The 22,711-nt window shown below is 44.4% G+C and overlaps 1 protein-coding gene across 1 annotated transcript in view; it reads right to left on the minus strand.

Annotated features, from left to right (window-relative positions):
• Positions 1-235: 235 nt before the first annotated feature.
• The window catches only part of LOC119860006 (cytochrome P450 4B1-like), a 49,243-nt gene continuing 26,767 nt past the window's right edge, over positions 236-22,711 (minus strand). Inside the window, exons 5-12 of the mRNA XM_038413056.2 lie at positions 20,895-21,019; positions 20,216-20,367; positions 19,394-19,500; positions 15,547-15,737; positions 12,261-12,394; positions 10,985-11,049; positions 10,365-10,447; positions 236-533 (exon numbers count right to left, since the gene is read on the minus strand). Coding sequence (XP_038268984.1) covers positions 359-533; positions 10,365-10,447; positions 10,985-11,049; positions 12,261-12,394; positions 15,547-15,737; positions 19,394-19,500; positions 20,216-20,367; positions 20,895-21,019 — 1,032 coding nt within the window. The 3' untranslated portion in view covers positions 236-358. The remainder of the gene's footprint in view (positions 534-10,364; positions 10,448-10,984; positions 11,050-12,260; positions 12,395-15,546; positions 15,738-19,393; positions 19,501-20,215; positions 20,368-20,894; positions 21,020-22,711) is intronic.

Genomic DNA, 22,711 nt, shown 5'->3' on the forward strand with positions numbered 1-22,711 from the left:
AACATAGACCTAAATCTCCCACTGGTATCAATCAACTAAACTCCGATGAAATCAGTGGAGCTAAGTTGATTTACACTGTCTGAAGATCTGATTCACATTTTTCTCCCTTGCTGATCAATCTAATTTTTCTGTCTCTCTGTCATTAAAGTAACCAGAAAGTATTTGAGAATACAGTTTTAATGGAAGACATCATATGGCTCAGAATAAATATATATATATGTCTTTGACTGGTCCAACAAGCAACCTTTCAGGCTCAAAGGGAGTGGGGATTTTTTCCCCAAAGATGGGATTTTTAATGCATTTGATAATCAAATAACTTACAAATCTCTTATGTATTTTGCCCACTTATTTCACAATGTCAGTGCCAGTGGATTTTCTTCAAGTGCACATGTATCCCATTCTTGGATCGTAAGACCAACTGGGGTATTTTCCTGGGAGTCTTCGCTGGATTGGGTGAAAACTCAAAACGTAGCAAGGACAAAGCAATGGCCACTTTCATCTCGATCATGGCAAATTGCTGCCCAATACAGTTCCTGAGAAGAGAGAGATGAAATTACTGAGAATACCGAACCTGAGGATCCTGGTGCTTGCTCCAAAGTTGCATGAAGTCAATGGGAGGCTTTCCATTGACTTCCAGTGCTCTTGTATCAGGCGTATTAAGATTCTTTCATGTCCCATTAATCCAACATAAAGAAAGCGCTTTAAAAGATTTAGTTTATTGTTCCCTGTTTGCCAATATTTTGATAGGGCTAATTGCTGCTCAACAATTCCCTGTGCTCCATATGGTTCATGCTTAAAGGAATCAAACTGGTTTAAGCCATCAAACTCATTAGTTTATATTTTAGGATCAGTCCAAAACTTCCATAGACTCCAGCATTGTTGTTCATTGAATATATAGAATTCTACAGCTACAAGGAAGAAACAACATGCAACTCTTAGCACGAACAGAAGATTAGATCAGGTTTTACTATCTCCTTAGTAGATCCTTAATACCAGGAGATGGTACTTCCATTAATATGTAGGTGATGTCAATATACGTGTCTTGACTATAAAGTAACCTTGAGAATTGTTACCCATCGCATATTAGTTAAGCAATATGTCGCCAATGCTGGTGTAAAATTGACATCACTCTATTGACTTAAAAGGAGAAATGCTGACTTGCACCAATGGAGGATCTAGCTTCTGGAGTGCATTGTTTGGCCACTAATGGAGCCCTTCAAGCACTGTAATTCTGAAAGGAGGGACTAAAGGACAGGAAAGTACGTCACTCAAGAAATGACCAATATCTTGGCACCTGCTGGCATGGGGGATTATTAACGTAACGGGGATGAGCAAACTCAGGTGCAGGTTTGGTTTTGCAGCACCTTGTTGGTTAGGGTAGTCTTTTTGCAAAACCAAGGACAGTTCAGTTACAGCACCCTGCATAGCAGGACCATTGTTGTTCACAAGATCATAAGAACATAAGAATGGTCATACTGGGTCAGACCAAAGGTCCATCTAGCCCAGTATCCTGTCTTCCGACAGTGTACAATGCCAGGGGCTTCAGAGGGAATGACCAGAATAGGTAATCATCAAGTGATCCATCCCCTGTCGCTCATTCCTAGCTTCTGGCAAACAGAACTAGGGAAACGATCCCTGCTCATCCTCACTTATAGCCATTAATAGACCAATCCTCTATGAATGTATCCAGTTCTTTTTTGAACCCTGTTATAGTCTTGGCCTTCACAACATCCTCTGGCAAAGAGTTACACAGGTTGACTGTGCATTGTGTGAAGAAATACTTCCTTTTGTTTGTTTTAAACCTGCTGTCTATTACTTTAATTTGGTGACCCCTACTTCTTGTGTTATGGGTAGGAGTAAATAACACTTCCTTATTTACTTTCTCCACACCAGTCATGATTTTATAGACCTCTATCATATCCCCCCTTAGTCGTCTCTTTTCCATGCTGAAAAATCCCAGCCTTATTAATCTCTCCTCATATGGAAGCCGTTTCATACCCCTGATAATTTTTCTTGGCCTTCTCTGTACCTTTTCCAATTCCAATATATCTTTTTTGAGATGGGGCGACCAGATCTACACGCAGTATTCAAGATGTGGGCGTACCATGGATTTATATAGAGGCAATAGGATATTTTCTGTCTTATCATCTATCCCTTTCCTAATGATTCACAACATTCTGTTCACTTTTTTGGCTGCCTCTGCACATTGGGTGGATGTCTTCAGAGAACTACCCACAGTGACTCCAAAATCTCTTTCTTGAGTGGTAACAGCTAATTTAGACCCCATCCTTTTATGTGTATATAAAGAAGCTGAGGGCAGTAAGATAAATGGTTCTGGCCTTTCTCCAATTTTATTATTCTATGACTCTTTAATATTTGTATATATTCTCTTTTTAAATTGTGTAAAAACCAAGTTGTGTTCAATTATTATTACATTTATACAAAAAATAAAAATTGACAGCTACCCAAGGTTCTAGGCACTTCTGCCATAGGACCAATGAGATTGCCCCCAGAACACTTGACTTCCTTCTCCTCTCTCAAAGAGAAAGACATACATAAACACCTCACAGGAGCCCACATAAATACATGTGTCTTGCAGTATGCTCTGAAGATCAGTAGATTTGAGCTTTCTTGGACCAGGGTTGCAAGTCTGTCCCAGAGCTCAGGGACCCCCATAGAGAAGGGGTTTCCACCAGCCCAGCCTCTTTCCAGTCGAGGGGGAGCCCACTTGAGCACCTCTGCCAGTCTCAACTGAGGCTGTATGGCATGGAGAGAGGTCACAGAGATCTTAAGCAGAAAGTCTTCCACTGTGGAAAGCAGTGCATAGAGAAAGACACAAGAAAATAACAGGGAAAGAAAACTCTTCCTTTCCCTAATGAAAGGGTCAAATACTGAGCTCTTTGCCTTTCTTTTTACTCACTCACATTGATTTCTATCTTAGTTTATCTATGCAAGAACAGAATAAAGGACTCAGAATGGATCAGCATGTACAGCTGCCTCTTGGAGGTCAGAAAAAGAAGGATAAAGTGAGAACTGCCAAAAGTCAAGCTGAGCTGGACCTTACAAAGGAAAAAAAATCCAATGCTAAAAGGTACTTTAGCCAGGTAAATAAAAAAGAAAACAAGCAAAGACGAACTGGGACCACTAAGGACTGAGGATGGGGTGGAGATTAAAGAGATAATCTAGGTATGGTCAAACGCAGAAATGAACATTTAGCCTCAGTTTTTAATAAGGGTTATGAGGCACTTGGGGACAGTGGCAAGGTGGCTAATGGGAACAAGGCTATGAAGTAGAAATTACCACATTTGAGGTGGAATCCAAATTCAAACAGTTTAATGGGATCAAATTGGGGGCGGGATAATCTCCACCCAAGAATATTAAAGAAAATTCACACACGCAATTGAAAGCCCAATAGCAAGGATTTTTAGTGAATCCATAAACTCAGGAGTCATACCCTATGACTGGAGAATTGCATATATAGTATCTATACTCAAGAAGTGGGGGGGGAGGGGGGGAGAGGAAGAAGTGATTCAGGAAACTACAGGCCCATTAGTTTGACCTCAATTGTATGCAAGGTCTTAGAACACATTTTGAAATAGAAAGTAATTAAAGACATTGAGATAAATGGCAATTGGGATAAAATACAACATGGTTTTAAAAAAGATAGATTGTGCCAGACTAACCTGATCTCTTTCTTTGGGAAGATAACCGATTTTGTAAACAAAGGACATGCAGTAGATCTAAACTACTTGCCTTTCAGTAAAGCATATGATACAGTTCTACATGGGAAATTATTAGTAAAATTGGAGAAGATGGAGATTAATACAAGAACTGAAAGGTGGATAGGGACCAATTAAAGAGGAGATTGCAATGGGCCATACTGAAAGGTGAACTGTGAGGCTGGAGCAAGGTTACTAATGTAGTTCCTCAAGGATAAATCTTGGGACCAATCTTCATTAACATTTTCATTAATGACGTTGGCACAAAAAGTGGCTAATAAAATTTGCTGATGACACAAAGGTGGGAGGTATTGCCAATATGGAGGAGGCCCAGAATATCATACAAGAAGTTTTGGATGATCTTGAAAACTGGAGTAATAGAAATGGGATGAAATTTAATAGGACAAAGTGCTTGGTCGTGCACTTAGGGACAACCAAAAAGATTTTTTGCTATAAGCTGCAGATTTACCAGTTGAAAGCAGTGGAGGAGAAAAAAGATCTGAGCATATTGGTTGATCACAGGATGACTATCAGCCACCAATATGATGTGGTGTGAAAAAAGCTAGTGCAATCCTAGTGTGCATTCAGCAAGGTATTTTCAATAGAGATAAGGAAGTGTTTGTACCATTATACAAGGCACTGGTGAGACCTCATCTGGAATACTGTGTGCAATTCTTGTCTCCCAAGTTTAAGAAAGATTAATTCAAACTGGGACACATTCAGAGCAGGGCTACTACATTGATGAGAGGAATGGAGAACTTACAAGAGGAGACTTAAGGAGCTTGGCTTATTTAGCCCAACAAAGGGAAGACGGAGGGAAGATATTGCTCTGTATAAATACATCAGAAGGATAAACATCATTGAGGGAGAGGAGTTAAGGTAAGGGCCAATATTGGCACAAAAATGGATATAAACTGGCCATTAACAAGCTTAGGCTTGAAATTAGATGAAGGTGTCTAACCATTAGAGAAATGAAGTTCTGGAACAGCCTTCCAAGGGAAGTTGTGGGGGCAAGAAACCTAAGTTGTTTAAAGACTGAGCTTGATAAATTTATGGAGGGAATGTTATGATGAGATTGCTTATGATGCATATGGCTCAAGCACAACTGCTATTAGCAAATATCTCCAAAGGCTGGAGATGGGACACTAGATGGGGAGGGCTCTGAGTTACTGCAGAGAATTCTTTCCCAGGTGTCTGGCTAGTTGGTCTCATCCACATGCCCAGGGTCTAACTGATCTCTGTATTTGGGGTCAGGAAAGATATTTTCTCCCAGGTCAGATCAGCAAAGACCCTCAGAGGGTTTCACATTCCTCTGCAGCATAAGGAATGGGCCATTTGCTGGCTTGAACTAGAGTAAAGGTTGGAGTTTCTGTAACTTAAGACTTTAAATCAAGATTTAAGGACTTCAGTAGTTTAGCCAGGGATTTGGGATTTACGGTAGGAGTGGGTGGGTGCGGTTCTGTGCCTGCAATGTTCAGGAGGCCAGATTAAATGATCATGAAGGTCCCTTCTGCCCTTGAAGTCTATGAGTCGATGAGGACTGGGTCCAATCAATGCAATTCTAAATGATTATTTTAATGTTTCTTGCATGCTGCTGGAAGGAGCAGCTGGCCTCATGTTTGGCATTTTCTATACTCTTGTTTTCCCCCTTTCTGTTGACCCCACATCCCAGTTATCACCTTTAAAACATAAACATGTACTTAACAGCTCTCAATTCACCTTTTCACTTGAAGGAAAACTCTGAAGTAGCCCTGCTGCCTTTCAAATATTGCTAAGCACCATAGGCTGGAGGAGAAAATGTGGCATGTCTCTTTAAATTGAAGCCAGTGGAGAAATTCTAGTGGCCAACCCCACCCAGGTCCCCCCCTCCTACTCCCTCACAGCCAGCAAATCTCTCCAGGCAGCTGGGCTGATTTGAAAAGAAGCTGACTCACTAGACAGATCTTCCCACCCTTTTTCTGCCCATCCCCTTTCCTTATTTCCCCATTCTCTGTATGTCACAGGTATGTGGGCTTTCCTTTCTGTGTGGGTGATGAGCTTGCAGCCAGACATCCTTGGGAGTTGGTGATTGTGACAGTGTGCACAGGGTTGATTCTGATCATTGGCAAATAAGGGATTAACCTCAGCTCAGCTTCCCCCGTCCCTCCACAGGTGCTTAAGGACAGGGTTATAAATTGTTGCTTGGGAGATAGAGAGGAGAGAGAATGTTTTTGGCAGGAACAGGTTCCATGCTCAAAAAAAAAAGGAGTACTTGTGGCACCTTAGAGACTAACAAATTTATGTGAGCATAAGCTTTCGTGAGCTACAGCTCACTTCATCAGATGCATTCAGTGGAAAATACAGTGGGGAGATTTATATACACACAGAGAACATAAAACAATGGGTTTTATCATACACACTGTAAGGAGAGTGATCACTTAAGATGAGCTATTACCAGCGGGGGTGGGGAAGGGGAAGGGAGGAAGAAAACCTTTAGTGGTGATAATCAAGGTGGGCCATTTCCAGCAGTTGACAAGAACATCTGAGGAACAGTGGTGGGTGGGGGTGAGGAAATAACATGGGGAAATTGTTTTACTTTGTGTAATGACCCATCCACTCCCAGTCTCTATTCAAGCCTAAGTTAATTATATCCAGTTTGCAAATTAATTCCAATTCAGCAGTCTCTCGTTGGAGTCTGTTTTTGAAGTTTTTTTTTATTGAAGAATAGCCACTCTTAGGTCTGTAATCGAGTGACCAGAGAGACTGAAGTGTTCTCTGACTGGTTTTTGAATGTTATAATTCTTGACATCTGATTTGTGTCCATTTATTCTTTTACGTAGAGACTGTCCAGTTTGACCAATGTACATGGCATGGGGCATTGCTGGCACATGATGGCATATATCACATTGGTAGATGCACAGGTGAACAAGCCTCTGATAGTGTGGCTGATGTGATTAGGTTCCCTGAATAGATATGTGGACAGAGTTGGCAACGGACTTTGTTGTAAGGATAGGTTCCTGGGTTAGTGGTGTTCTGTTGTGTGGTGTGTGGTTACTGGTGAGTATTTGCTTCAGGTTGCAGGGCTGTCTGTAAGCAAGGACTGGCCTGTCTCCCAAGATCTGTGAGAGTGATGGGTCGTCCTTCAGGATAGGTTGTAGATCCTTGATGATGCATTGGAGAGGTTCACCTGCGCATCTACCAATATGATATATGCCATCATGTGCCAGTAATGCCCCTCTGCCATGTACATTGGTCAAACTGGACAGTCTCTACATAAAAGAATGAATGGACACAAATCAGACGTCAAGAATTATAACATTCAAAAACCAGTTGGAGAACACTTCAATCTCTCTGGTCACTTGATTACAGACCTAAGAGTGGCTATTCTTCAACAAAAAAACTTCAAAAACAGACTCCATCGAGAGACTGCTGAATTAGAATTAATTTGCAAACTGGATACAATTAACTTAGGCTTGAATAGAGACTGGGAGTGGATGGGTCATTACACAAAGTAAAACTATTTCCCTGTGTTATTTCCTCCCCCCCGTCCCCCACTGTTCCTCAGATGTTCTTGTCAATTGCTGGAAATGGCCCACCTTGATTATCACCACTAAAGGTTTTCTTCCTCCCTTCCCCTCCTCTCCCTACTGGTAATAGCTCATCTTAAGTGATCACTCTCCTTACAGTGTGTATGATAAAACCCATTGTTTCATGTTCTCTGTGCGTGTATATAAATCTCCCCACTGTATTTTCTGCTGAATGCATCCGATGAAGTGAGCTGTAGCTCAAGAAAGCTTATGCTCAAATAAATTTGTTAGTCTCTAAGGTGCCACAAGTACTCCTTTTCTTTTTGCGAATACAGACTAACACGGCTGCTACTCTGAAACCTGTTCCATGCTCAGGGTCACAGGACTGGGTTGATTCCCAAGCTGGGGAGCTCGCTATTTCCTTTCTTCACTTAAATTATTTTAATTTGCCTTTTTGCTATAAATATTATGCCTTGAGGAAGACCTTGCCTACTGCAATTGTATCTTTTTTCCCCCCCAGCTATTCTTCCAGCTTACAGTAACTTCATAAAAAAGGCCCGATATGACCAATCAGAATGTGATCTTGAATAATTAGAGCCAAATTCACTTCTCCATGACTCCTACTTTGTGCTGGTGAAATGCCCTTGATTTCAACAGACTGATGCTGGAATAAAGTAGCAGTAGCACAGTGGCAAATTATGCTTCTGGCATCCTAAATCAGATTGTAATGAATAGGTAGGATCATGTTCCATGTCTGGGTGTATAATCCCTAATATTCTCAGCAGAGCCAGGAAGGGCAGCATAACAGTGTAATAATGTGTAAATGATACGGGAAAGCACAGTACATGTCCCCTGGTTGGATTTCTCCCTACTGTGTTAGGAAGGTGGAGTCACTTGTCCCTTGCTGGAGATGCCTTTCAGAAGCTAAATCAGGAAAGAATCAAATAGCTTTACTTAGAGTTTGTTTTCCAAGCTTCAAATGATAAAACACCATTGTGTCCAGCTACATCTGTAATTTTAAGGTGTGTGGTTTAATATTATGTCAGGAGTGAGAAGAAAACACTCTAACTTGTGTTAGTCAGTATCCGGGTGAGGTAGATTTTGTGCCTTTTTTGTAACTAAGGTTATTTACAGTATGATTAAGTCAAGGGAACTCAAAGGCGCTACACTGATTGATTTACGCCAGCTGGGAGCTCTGGCCCATGAACTTCTATGGAGCCCACCACGGGAGAAATCTCTGTGGGGGCATAAAGCTGTCCTAGTGTCCCCTATGCCACGCTACTTGCAATCCCCAGGTGTAGCGGGTGGATCTTGGGAAAGGAGGTGTGATAATTGGGTCTGTGGATATACCCTCATTGTGAGCCCAGCTGTGAAAAGTGAGTGAAAGTCCATAAAGTGTCACAATAATCTATAACAACCAATGTCGATGGGGAAAGGTGCAAAGGGGAAACAAACTGAATTAATCCAAACAAAAGAACCTCCTGATCTAGTTCGGGGAATGCATTTAGACCATGTCTGGAAAACAAGAGAAGTGCGGGACTGGAAATCAAAGGACCAAAACTGGTGTGTTGGAAATTAGGCCTAACTGGTGAATGCAATAATGAGGACAAAATATTCTGCTCAAAACTCCCTTTTCTTTTCAAGAAGAAGCTGTCTGACAGTTGCTGGTTGGGGACAGGTAAACCGAAAGGAGCAAGCTCTGCTATGAGGGCAGTCATCACCACCATCTCCTGAGCCTCTGGGAGATCCTGGGACATTGTTGGCCTTTGTCATCCTCATCCCGAGCAGACTGAGACTTAGCTGACATCGCCAGCTCCACTGGCTCAGCCTAGATCCCAGCCACCACCGGGGATGTGAGATTTTGTCCTTTTCCACCTTGTTTCTTCTCTTCCCTATGCCTTTTTTCCTTCTGTCTAAAAAGCGTGGCTTAGCCGGCCGAGACTGTCTATTTTGCTGTGCTGCGGTAAGCCTGTGATCACAGAGGCAGTTTAAAAGCAATGTTCTCAACAGTCCCCGGCTGGGACGAGTTTGCCAAGTCTTGGCGCGGCTAATAAAAATGTGTGCCACCCTTGTTTCTCCAGCGCAGAGGTTGCAAGTAAAAGCCAACACCAGAGACAGAAGCTGCATTCCCTATCCTTGCTGTTCTTTTCTCCCCTAGGGTGTGGATTTGTCTTGTTCTGTCTTTTAGGAAAGGGGACTGGATTTTCACAACCACAGCACCAGCCACCTCAACTAACTTCTTCTCTTTCTCCCCAAAAGGACTGTTATTACCATCTTTAATACCAATGAAGAGACTGTAAAATAGGAGGGTTTTCCTTCTAAAAACTCTCTCCGGCTAAAAGGAAAGGGATCAAGGCATGCTGTTAAAATGAAAGCCTTACTTAATACCTTACATTTCAAATGCTTGAATTGTTTTCCCTTCTTTTCTGTATCTTTAATAGAAGATTTAAAAGATTTTTTCAGTGGAGCTACACAGACTTACATGAGCTGGGAATCTGACCCATTAACTTCCATGGAGCCCTTGTTGGGAGAAAACTTTGGGGGGCGTAAAGCTGTCATAGTGACCCCTGTGCCAGTCCACTTCCTGGTCCCCAGTGTAGGGGGTGTGTCTTGGTAAATCTCTGAGCTGAAATACCAATCTCTGGCTGTTGGAATGGACCCATGGCATCCAGGGTAATGTAAAGCAGCTCTGAGGCTGCTCTAAATTACTTCAGGGATCAAACCAGGAGCTGGCAGCCCCAGAAGAAGGGGCTGGAGGCTTCCAACCCCTTTTTTGTCTCCCATTCTTGGAGTCGTTTCACATTGCTCTCTGTAAATGGAACAATCTCCCATTTTCTGTCTACTTAGTGTACCCTTTCCCCTTTCAAATGCCTCCTTAAAACACACTTCCCCAGCAATCCGCTCTGCCTTGCTTCCTGGCCAATGATCTCTCTGCACCATGTCCCTTCTGTTGCCTGATAGTATCTTCTTTCCCTTTTTCTCGTCTGCCGAAGGGCCACATCCTGCTCCCGTTGGAGTCAGTGGCAAAACTCCCATCTGGATCAGGGCCTGAGCTCTTGGCAGCACTGACTCCAGGTTTATAAAATGCTGTGTAGGTTTGTAGCACTAAATAGACATGAATACTAATGCTATACCCCACCTTGCTCCAGCCGAAAAAGGCATAAAAGCATGGGAGTGTCTCTGGGAGGAGTTCTCCGGCGAAAACCTCATGGGATCAAATACCTGTAATGAGAGTGTTTGATAACTCAGAAGAGATAACATCACTGTAGCACTCCTGTTTAGATTGCCAGCTGATTTCTCGTATTCCTGTTGCTTGCTGAATGATAGCCTCACTGGGTCATTGTTGCATAAGTGAAATTATAGCATTGCAAATTAGATGTGTCTCCAGTCAGAGGGTCTCAACAGACCAGGTGTGGCAGGGAGCTTTATTGCATCCTTTGAGTAGGCAGAACCATGATACAGTGGATAAGGATGCTGCCCTGGCAATCAGGCCACCTGGATTCAATGTCCTGAAATGCTGTGTGACCTTTGGCAAGTCACTTCCCCTTTCTTTTTTCCTCTGTCATCTTTTCTCTGTCTGATCTATTTAGGCTGTAATCTCTATGGGGCAAGGGCCTGGATCTTGCTCTGTGTTTGTACAGCACCTAACACAACAGGGACCTGATCCAGGATGGCCCCTCCGCCCCCCACCCCGGACGCTAACCCAGTACAGTAGTGCAGGAAGCAGGTTGTTGTTATAAAGACAAAAAAGTACTGTACCTCAGGATCTTTCCATAAATTGGGATCCCTGTGTATAAGATAGATATTTATTCCAACCAAAGTGCCTGCAAAGCAACAGAAGGGATAAAAAGCTTAAGAAAAAGACAGGTCTTGGACATAGCTTCTCTGCTTAAGATATGTTCTCTGAGGGGCTAAGCGTTCTTACAACCACAGTAGCTTGCATTTTTATGACCCCCATTTTCAGGCCACCCATCCCAGTGCAATTGCTCAATGGGAAGGTATTACAGCTCTCCCCCTGAACTTCTGTGATAAGAGCAACAATAATATCTAGCTCTTCCCTAGTTGGGTTCTGTGGCATGAAACCAGCTGGAGCTCCACTGCTCAGCCTGACTGTATGGCTGTGGAGCTCAACTGGAATCACATGGGCAGCTTGGAATGGACAACATATCAGCCACGCTCCACCCAGTGTCCAGGCTGCAGAGTCTAGACATCCCTCAGGACTATTAGGGACAATACCAGGGAGCCCCTGCACCCCTGTTAAGTCTCCCCATCTCCACAGAAAGAGAAGTGAGGGGGCAGGTGGGACTCCACAGCTGAGAGTCAACTGCAGAAGGTCCATTTTACATCAGCCATTTGGGGGTGGGCTGATCTGCTGGGCACAGAGATTTTCCCCTGGGGCAGTTGGGAACTGGGAAGATTGGACTACACCACAACCAGGATCATCTCCAGCCCTGCTGACCATCAGAGGAACATTTTTGTCCCCCTCGTTCCCTGTACAGCTCTAGGAGGACGATTGCAGCCCCACAACTGCAGTAGTCTATGTGTGGAGGAGAGAAAGGGGCAGGATCTGTGGAGGTCGGCAGCATGGGAAGTTCATGGACATATTCTCCTTTCAGTTTCTCAACAGGTCCCAATCACAGTGTTACGGGGAGGGAGAGCAGAGAGGAAGCCCAGAAAGTCTTGCAATGAATGTGCTGAGATCACCATAACTGGAGAAGGCATTCAAGGCTAAGGCTAGTCCTTAGTCCCATCTATTAGGGATAACAGGCTCAGATGCAGCGATAATGAAGGTAGATAGACTATGTGACCCAACAGAGGCCACTTCGAGACCAAATAACTTCAGGATTCTACATGGCCCGTTTAGTGAGTCTGGATTTGGTAAAGCTTCATGGAGTGGCTGTGGAAGCAATTTGTAGCTCTCAACAACCAGCAAGACAGGGTGCAGACTCCAGAAACTTTGCTTCAATTGTCCTTTTAACTGGCTAGTACACCTCACATAAGGTTTAATGAAAAAGGGGAAATGGAGGAAACCGACCTTCTGGTAAATAACGTCCGTCATGGAACGTGATGGGTTTGCTGAGTTGGCGGCTCACAAGAGGCACTGGAGGGAGAATGCGCATACTCTCTTTGATGCACATTGTGGTGTAAGGCATCTTACCAAGGTCATCCCTGCAAGCAAGAGAAATTGAGTGACACCCTCCTTCTCGATGCAATAATACTGGCAGGCCATCTCTGAGCTGAGAATCTACACTGCAGGTTGCATACAAAAGCAGAACCCTGTGTCCAGGCTGAGCTGCTGACAGTATCGTTCTGCATAAAATGATCATTTTCACTAGACCTGCTAGGCTGGATTTTACACTGACAACTTCGCTCCTTTGATTCTATTTTTTAAGTCTGTAAAATACAGTTAAATTTTCTCCTATGTGATGAAAATCAGCAAAAGGTGAGGATGACTTGAAGCCACCTCAGTATATAAGAATGGCAGTTGCTCAGCTAATCGGGTCATGGGGTCATAGCCCCTGAGCTTGTTTGGTTTGTTTGTTAAATCTGTAACTCTTCTGCTTTTCCAATGAGTCCAATGTGTCTGATCCGTGGAAGGGCAGGGGGTGGGGCTGGGAGTTCTGCTCCTTTCCCTGCTTGGAAGGGCTGCAGGGAAAGGAGCAGAACCCCCAGCCCTGCCCCCCGGCCCTCTCCTCCAGCGGGGCTGCTGCTGTGTCTTTCCGGTACTCCATACTGGCTATAAATAGCTTGCTGGTACGGTGTACCAGAGCGTGACAGCCTACTTGCTCAGCTGGCTTAGTCACAAAGGTTTGCAGGATTGGGCACATAGTTTCCTCCTGAAACATAAAGCAGTTGACCTACATTTAAAATCCAGGCCTCTCTGCATGCTCTCTACCTGCCTTCCTTGGCACCCTCCCCAGTTTCTGAAAGGCCAGAGAGTTTGGGTGGGAAAGGCTGAGGGGCTACACAGCCAACAAAAGCTGTCATTCATTTTTATGATTATTTATGCAGCTCCCAGCATGTGTCAAGTCAAGTGCTTTTCAAATGAGTAGCGAGATAAGGCCCTTTCCCTAAAGCAGTGGTCACTAACTGGTCGATTGCGATCAACTGGTTGATCCTGGAGACTCTCCCAGTCGATCGCCGTCTCCGGCCGCTAAAAGACCAGTGGTGCAGCAGGGCTGCCGCTAAGGCAGGCTTCCCGTTTGCCCCAGCGCGACGCCACAACTGGAAGCGGCCAGCATGCTCTTGTGGCCCTGGGGGGGAGTGGGGGGAGGCAGGGGTCTCCTGCCTGCAAGCACCGCCCCTGCAGCTCCCATTGGCCGGGAATGGGGAACTGTGGCCCATGGGAGCTGCGGGGGTAGTGCCTGCAGAGAGAGGCAGCCTGCGGAGCCACATGTCCACCCCCCAGGGGCTGCAGTGGCACATTGGCCCCTTCCGGGAGTGGTGTGGGGCCAGGGCAGGCAGGGAGCTTGCCTTAACCCCGCTGAGCTGCTGACCGGGAGCCATCCGAGGTAAGTGCCCCCCAGCGGGAGGCTGCAGCCCAACCCCCAGCCCTGAGTCCCCTCCTGGAGCCAGCACCCCATACCCCCTCCTGCACCCTGAATCCCCTCCTGCATCCCAAGCCCCTTCCCCAGCCATAAGCCATAAGCCCTCTCCAAGAGCCAGCACCCTATACCTCCTTCTGCTCCCCAACACTCTGCCCCAGACTGGAGCCCTCTCCTGCACCCAAACTCCCTCCCAGAGCTTGCATTCTTCACCCCCCCTACACTCCAACCCCCTGCCCCAGGCTCAGCCCAGAGCTCCCTCCCACACTCTGAACCCCTCAGCCCCTGCCTAGAGCCTGCACCCCCTCCCGAACCCCAACCCCCTGCTGCAGCCCGGTTAAAGTGAGTGAGGGTGAGGGAGAGCGACAGCGTGGTGGTGGTGGGGGGTGGGGATGGAGTGAACAAGGCTTCGGGGAAGGGGCGGGGTAGATCCTGGGTTGCACTTAAATTCAAAAAGTGTAAAAAGGTTGGCGACCACTGCCCTAAAGAGTGTACAAAACTGTACAGATAAGCATTTGGGGTGAGTAAAGAATCCACAGTGAGAAATGACCCAGTGTATTCAGCATCCTTTTTTTCTGCTCAAGGAATGTTATGTTTTTACTCTGTGGGTTCTGCCTGGTTGCAAACAGTTTGCTGAAAGGTTCTGGCACTTTCTACTTGAAATTTAAGTCATGTGGCTTAGTTGTGATTAGTCAGATAGGTTATACAAAGTTGCTTGGCTGAATGAGGGTACAAGCATTACCAACAGGAACCTTTGTCTAGGAACATTTCAATTTGGTTCCTACAAATATTCATGCACGTGGATTTGAAATTTGCATCCCACAAAAATCCATGCCAATAATACCTAATTGCTTGAACATTTTCAGAGAGCCGGAGGGACAGAATGCAAGGAGGCCCATGGGAACTCATTAAACCATTTGAATAGTCACAGAACATGATTGAAATCTACTCCCAGCTCAGTCCAAGTGGTTTAATCTGAGAGTGACCCTAATTAAAACAGCGTTACAAAATTCAGCTTGCCTTTGACCACACAGTTTTTGATGGACAAGTAAAATATTGTTTAATTTTCTCATTATCATCCAAGGTTCTCATACATATTACAGTGACAAGGGCTATTTAATTATATAGATTAGAGAGCTGGATGGCAGGAGGTAAAATTTTGCAGGCATGCTGGTAGTTTTCCTGACAACTTTGCAACACAGATTTCCAGGGGTAGAGTCCGCTTATTTTCAAAGGATCTGAAAGTCACATATGGCACCATTAACTCAGTTGTTTATGTCAGTCTCATCAGTGATGTCAGGCACAGCTGGGGATTAGCGCTGGCTAACTGAATGCCCCTGAAGAGCCAGACAGTGGAGAACAAGAGTGGGAGCCATTTTTAAACCTGTGGGTCCCACAAAGTTAGTGTCTATTTATGTTTAATGTGGGGAATTGGATGTTTAAATATATAAGTAAGTCAGAGCTAGCTGACCCCTCAACTATTTGACAGTCTCCAGTTACATGCAAAACATGAAATGTTCTTGCAAGCATCCACGTTAAAGGCAATGAAAATCCTGTTCAAAACTCTGATCCAAAGACCATTGGAATCATTGTAAAGACTCCCTCTGACTACCACTGGGCTTTGGATCAGACTCCAACTAAATATCAGCACAACATACCGCACTGCCTGATGCCCTGAGTTTCAGGGACTTCTTGGTTTCCAACACTCAAGAATATCTTAGTTCACCAGACATAATCTTGAGAGGAAATATCATGAAATAAGATGTGAGCGCTCACCACTGAATGGTCTCCTGATCTCCCAGAAGCTCCCGTATCTCTTCTCTGCATTTCTGCTGGTGCTCTGGGTACATGGCCAGGCAGTATAAGGTCCAAGAGATCCCACTGGCTGTGGTATCATGACCCCCAAACATGAAAGTGTCCACCTCAGCACGTATGTCTTCATCAGATAATCCTGCTCCCTTTTCATCCTAATTAGACAGGGATATTGGTCAAGAGACTGTATTAGCCCAGAGATAATTTGCTACTGCTGCACCACATGGCATCTAATGCTGCCCTTAGCAAACATTAAGCAGACATACCACTCTCACCACCAATGGCAATGCCAAATGCAGAGTAACAGTGGGGTGAAAAATGGTCTCTTCTCTCTTTCTTTCGACCCCTGAGCTTCAGAAGTCTCTCTGTTATCTCAGGTCTCTCCCACATTGGGCATGCAATGTGATTCACTCCGAGACCAGTGCAGACTGGGGTGGCCAGTAGAGCTGGTCTGTTTTTTTTTTCTTTTTCCCATGGAAATTGTCCATTTGTTTTCATCCAAAAAAATTATGGGAAATTAGGAGTTTTCATCAAACTCTAAACTAAAAGATTTTGGCTGAGAATAGGCATTGTCGTGCCTTGTGGGAGTTGTAATTGGCTCCTCTTGTCCCCATTCTTCACTGTGGCCAGGATCCTGTGATGGGGTGTATCAACACAAGACTGGTGATGTAAGGGTTAACAAACTGCTTTGGGCCAAACAAGCCACACCCCCTCACCCTTGCTGGGCATGCTTTCATGGAGAGAGCATATAAAAGGGAACAGCTCAGCTCAGTCGGGGCTGGCTAAGGAGGAGAGCAAATGTGTGCAGCAGGCTCCTGCCAAGAAGCTACCAGGACTTCAAACCACTGAGGCTGAGCACTGGGACTCTAGCCATTGTGTGCTAGGGAAAGAGGCCAACTTGGACTCTCACCATTGGATGGCATTGTCACTAGTAAAGGAGCTACTCATACTCTAGCCACCAGGCGGTACTGCCCCTAGCTAAAGCAGCTTTTTGGATGCTTGCCCCTAGACAAAGCCATTGCTAGAGAGAGCAACTCATTGGACTCTCTCTACTTACTCCCACCAGAGGAAGCACCTCTTAGGATCTCACCAGTGGGCCTCTACTGCCCTTAAAGCAAAGTGGCACCTCGGACCCTGCTGACCCCTTGACAGATCATCAGAAAGACAACTCCCACAGTGCATCCTGGTCTCCTCTTTTTGTGAAGGGAAGCAATGTGGGTTCATACACAACTTGCAGCTTGAGCTATTCACCTGAGAGAATTTCTTCAGTAAGATACAAAATGAGCATGGATGCCAAAGCATGAGAGATCAAGGATTTGTAATGTTGATATCAGCACTGTGGATGTAATTCTTTTACCCACTGAAAAAGCTGAAGATGCTTCTAAAGAAGGGTTGGGAGCTACATCACTATCGAGACATAGGTCTCAATGACTGCTCTAAAGTGCGATGAGATCCACGTTACCAAAAGCACCACTGTATTCACACCCTACACATTATTGAAATAATCTTTGTGCAAAATATGCCTTATGAGGTATTATTTAAAAACTAACACACTGATCAATATTCTTGTTTAATGTATGTATGTATGAAACGCGGATTAAGAGTTACGAACATAAACTGAAATTATGACTACAGTGTGTTTACCAGACACCTCTGGGGAGTGGGTAAACTGGTTCTCAAAGAATAAGCTAACGCCTCTAGTCAGGTGTCATCCATGCTGACTGGCTTGTTAAATGGCTATTCTGTGGCAATGAAAATTGGCAGGAATAGATCAATCTGGATTTTAGCAAACAACTTTGATCTCTGTGCCTGCTACTTCTAATCACTTTAAATCAATCTTTCTGTAGTTAATAAATCTGTTTTATTATATTTTATCTAAAACAGTTTGGGTTGAAGTGCTTGGGGGAATCTCTCTCAGATTACAAAGGCTGGTGTGTGTCTACTTTCCTATGAAGAAGTGGCAAACTTATTAATGAGGTTGCAGTGTCCAAGGGAACCTTGAGCAAGACGGCATATTTCTGGGATGCAAGGCTGGGGAGGTAGGGGGAATTGGCCGAAGCCTTTCTATTGATGGTTCATGAGTGGCTGGGAGATCATTCTTGTAACTCAGTTGGGTGTGTCCCTGCCTGTGGATGGCTATGTAAGGGCAGTGCCTATCAGAGGCTTGTAGCTTGACATTAACATCACAGTGTGAGAGACAGCCCAGGTTGGTGGGTTTGGAGGGCTCAGTGGTGCCACACTCCAGGATGCACCCTGAGGACTCTGTCACAGTGACACAATCTGTCACTGGCTGGATTGCACCCGAGAATGTAACAGATACTATCAGAGAAAATGATTGCACAAATGAAAAATGATATGTTAGGTTTTGAGTATGGTTGTATGAAGTTTCAGAGTAGCAGCCGTGTTAGTCTGTATTCGCAAAAAAGAAAAGGAGTACTTGTGGCACCTTAGAGAATAATGAAGTTTCACTAGTTTCTCACTGGTCTTGGATTCAAGGCTAAAATTGAAGATAAACCAGTGACTGTGATATACAAGAAAGAAGTTGGAGCAGAGTCACTTTTGAAATAGTTCATGCCCAGATATCACCTGGTAATCTAGGAAAGGTGTCAAGTATGCATGTTCTTGCTGATGACATACAACTGGATGATCTGGCAAAAGCAGAAAGTATATGAGTATGTGATACAAGCATCATGCACTTTATCATCAGGAACAGGACAAGGGACCACCATTGAAGAATAGGGAATTCCGGGACTATGCTAAAATATGTGAATTTGCAGCTGTAGATAGTGTGACAGGGTCGGGCCAGATGGCTACAGGAGAGTGATAGAAGGCAGATATATTAGCCCCAGGTTACGTTGGTCCCTTTTCCCTGGGTAAGGTAACAGGGAAGGTTCCAGAACAATCAGGAACTTTCTGGAAACAATTAAGGCAGACAGGCTGATTAGAACACCTGCAGCCAATCAAGAAGCTGCTAGAATCAATTAAGGCAGGCTAATCAGGGCACCTGGGTTTAAAAAGGAGCTCACTTCAGTTTGTGGTGCATGCGAGGAGCTGGGAGCAAGAGATACTAGGAACTGAGAGTGAGAGGCGTACTACTGGAAGACTGAGAAGTACAAGCATTTTCAGACATCAAGAGGAAGGTCCTGTGATGAGAATAAAGAAGGTGTTGGGAGGAGGCCATGGGGAAGTAGCCCAGGGAGTTGTAGCTGTCACGCAGCTGTTACAGGAGGCACTGTAGACAGCTGCAATCCACAGGGCCCTGGGCTGGAACCGGGAGTAGAGGGCGGGCCCAGGTTCCCCCATCCCTCCACCCGCCAACTCCCTACTTGATACCGGAGGAGTTGACCTGGACTGTGGTTTCCACCAGAGGGGAAGATCTCTGGCCTGTTCCCCGATCCACTCGGTGGATCAGCAGAGACTGCGGGGATTGTTCTTCTTCCTTTCCCCATGCTGGCCAGTGATGAGGCTGACTGAGCGAACGGCAGATTTGAACCACGAAAGTGGCAAAACTAAGAGCCACCGGGAACCTCTGAGGTGAGAAAATCCACCAATAAGCGCAGGACCCACCAAGGCAGGGGAGGAACTGTATCACAATACCTATAAACAAAGGAAGTTGAAGGATGTGGAATCCTCAAAGAACTTGCTCCAGAAATTAACTGATGCTGGAGAAAATTCACTTTTAGCCCAACCCAGCTAGGGAACTACACTGTTACAAAATGGAAAAATCAATGTGAGATTTTTTTTTGTCTAACAGACTTACACACACTCATTCACGAGATATGAGAAATAACCAAGGTTCTTCTGTACCTACCTTGGCACACAGAAGAATATCCAGGAAGTCCAGGTGTCTCTTCTTCTGGATCTTTTCAAGTTCTCGCTCATCCTTGAGGGATTTCTTCCTCTCCTTTATCACTTTATCTGTTTCAGAAAAAGAACAATAAAAATATATATTTCAAGACTCTGGATTGCTTTGCTAATTCTACCAACAGAGTGAAGGGCCATCATTCAACATGTGAGGTTTTCTGGCCCCATCATCCTCCATGTTGATGATGATAGGATTCACTCTGTATGGGTGCCATAGGATGAAGGGCAGAAGCAGAGGCCTGTTAGAAGGACTCTACTCGGTGCTTTCTTGTATCTATGTGGGAGGGAATGGGATCTCTCTCATTCCATTACCCAGTTGGCTCCAAAGTTATTTCTCACTAAATTTGAGTTTGCATAATTTGAATTTAGAGGAAAGTCAGTCCTCAAATCCAGCCCCGATAGGTAATGACTGGAAGGTGCAACCAGGTGTCCACCTCACCTAACACCTTTGATGGCAGCAAAGAAGCCAAGGGTCCATGAAGAGTGCACCTCCCTCACACCTCTAAAGATGCACTCCCCAGAAGAGGAGTGAGGCACCTTGGCAGTGCAATATGTGGGAAGCTTGCACATCTATACAATGTCTATAGATCAACAGAAGACATTGTTGCTAAACTGAGAGTCATGGAGACTAAAGCACCAATCTGGCGCCTGTTGAAGTCAACTGATCACTTCTCATTGGCTTCAGCGGGCGTTAGATTTTCTCTAAAGAGCTTTTAGCCCTTCCCTGCAAGTTTCAGAGAAAGACAGTGACAAGAACATTGAGAAATACCTGTTTGGAGATGCACCATGTCACAGGCCTTCTGGAATCGACGTCCATCACGACTGAGCCAATAGATGAAATCAATCTGATATGGGAGGTACCAGATCCTGTAATTTATCTGAAAGGTGATTTCACAGACAGATTTGATGTAGGAATTCTCCCTGAAAGAAAAGTTTGTAGAAGGATTTAAATGGCATTTAGCAAAGTATACAACTTTTCTGCCTGTGGTAGAGATGTAACTTAGTCACCATGAATCCCAAAGTTGCAATATTCTATCACTAAACAGTGAGTTCGTGGAAGCAGTATATCCAAATAACATTGCATAAAGCTCCCAGTTAGAGCTGGGAGAATAAATGACTTTTTGGTTTGAAGGCAGTTCTAAAAAATAAAATAAAAAATTCACTTTGGATTGAATTGAATCCAAAACTTTTCAGTGAATCAAAAACATCAATTTTCTAGAGACGGATTCAAACCAGAGTCTCAGATATCTTAACCATTGGGCTAAAGGTTATAAAGGTTGTGGGAGGAGGGTTATCGCAACAGCACCACTCTGCCCCCTTCTCCTCCAGCAGTTTTGTGACTATTTGTGTCATATTCACAAATAGTTTTGAGTCAACCAAAACTGCTTTTTTTGGCAAACAAATTCTTTGTCCAAAAATTTTTGCCCAGGTCTTCCCCTTGTACTGACTTGTCGATCTGGCAGTTGCTCTCGTGACTAAAGGCACATTTCAAGATGCTGTCGAGAGTCATCAAGCTGACATGTCCAAAGAGCTCCACCGACTTCTCTTGAGTGATCAGATGTTCCCATTTATCCTAATGCAGGAAGGAGACGGGAAATGAAATGGGACAGAAATGCTTTGCTAGATGCTAGAGCAACAAGGTGGATGAAGTAATAGCTTTCATTGGACCAACTTCCACAGTGAGAGAAACAAGTTTTCGAGCTTACACAGAGCAGTCGATATACCTAACACCACGGGAGAGTAGGTTGTTGACCCCCTCAGGTGGCTGATTGGTATAATGATTGTGCTACAGCTTCTGACTTTGTGGGGTAATCCTTTATCTTGACTGTTTACAGTACATGCTTTTGACTCTGAAGGTTCGCTGTTCAACCCCCATGTTGGCCCAAGGGGATCAGTTACATTTGCATTTACCTTCTGGGTGGTTAAAATTTAAAATCTACCTGTGAAATATGGGAAAGGGAGGACTACACAGTGTTCTGTTAATCAAATATTAGCAAAGCTAGTTTTGGAGGAGCAGGGAATGGAAGGGTTTAAAGTCAAAATATAAATGAGATCTGTGTTTGTACCTGATATATAATGGAGAGACCAGAATTATTTCTCTCTTTCCCCTGTCTCCAATGTGAGTCAAATGTGTTGATAATACTACTACAGCGTATTTAGATTTCAAGTTCTTTTCCAGCTTTCCCAGCCTACATTTCCAGCTTTGTCTCTCATTTTTCTGGGGAAAGCAGCGAAAGAGATCCCCTTCTTTTCTCCTCAGCATGGGGAGACTCTGCTCACCAGTGCTCCCCCTTGTCCTTAACTGATGCGGTAAGGACTCACCAGTCAGGGGAATCTGAAGTGGGAGTAGCAGAACGCCTAGCAGGGGAGTTTGTTGTGCTCCCGGCCTTCTGGACACTAGGTGCAGCAGTAGTAACTCCCAATGGGAGGAAAGGCACCCTCTATAGCCTCTTGTCCATGAATTCTCCCCCTTACTGTTACAGGAGTGCTCTATAAAAGATAGATGTCTGTAGAAATGTAAGTAGTTAGTAAATAGATTAGGTGCCAATAGATGCTGTTCAAAAATATGTAGCAGAGTTCCTGAATTTTGTAGAAAGAATAAAAGTTGTAGTCCTGCAAATGGTTTCCTCCATGCCGCAGTTTATATGGAAACCATGGAGCACTCAAGGATAGTAAAGCCATTGCGGAGAAACTAAATGAAATCTTTGCATCAGTCTTCTCGGCTGAGAATGTGAGGGAGATTCCCAAACCTGAGCCAATCTTTTTAGGTAACAAATCTGAGGAACTATTCCAGATTGAGGTGTCATTAGAGGAGGTTTTGGAACAAATTGATAAACTAAACAGTAATAAGTCACCAGGACCAGATAGTATTCACCCAAGAGTTCTGAAGGAACTCAAATGTGAAATTGCAAAACTACGAACTGTGACATGTAACCTATCATTTAAATCAGCTTCTGTACCAAATGACTGGAGAATAGCTAATGTGATGCCAATTTTTAAAAAGGGCTCCAGAGGTGACCCCGGCAATTACAGGCCAGTAAGCCTAACTTCAATACCGGGCAAACTGGTTGAAACTATAGTAAAGAACAAAATTGTCAGACACAAAGATTAACATAATTTGTTGGAGAAGAGTCAACGTGGTTTTTGTAAAGGGAAATCATGCCTCATCAATCTACTAGAATTCTTTGAGGGGGTCAACAAGCATGTGGACCAAGGGGATCCAGTGGATATAGTGTACTTAAATTTTCAGAAAGCCTTTGACAAG

The sequence above is a fragment of the Dermochelys coriacea genome, chromosome 8 (genome assembly GCF_009764565.3).
Source record: "Dermochelys coriacea isolate rDerCor1 chromosome 8, rDerCor1.pri.v4, whole genome shotgun sequence".
Lineage (NCBI taxonomy): Eukaryota > Metazoa > Chordata > Testudines > Dermochelyidae > Dermochelys > Dermochelys coriacea.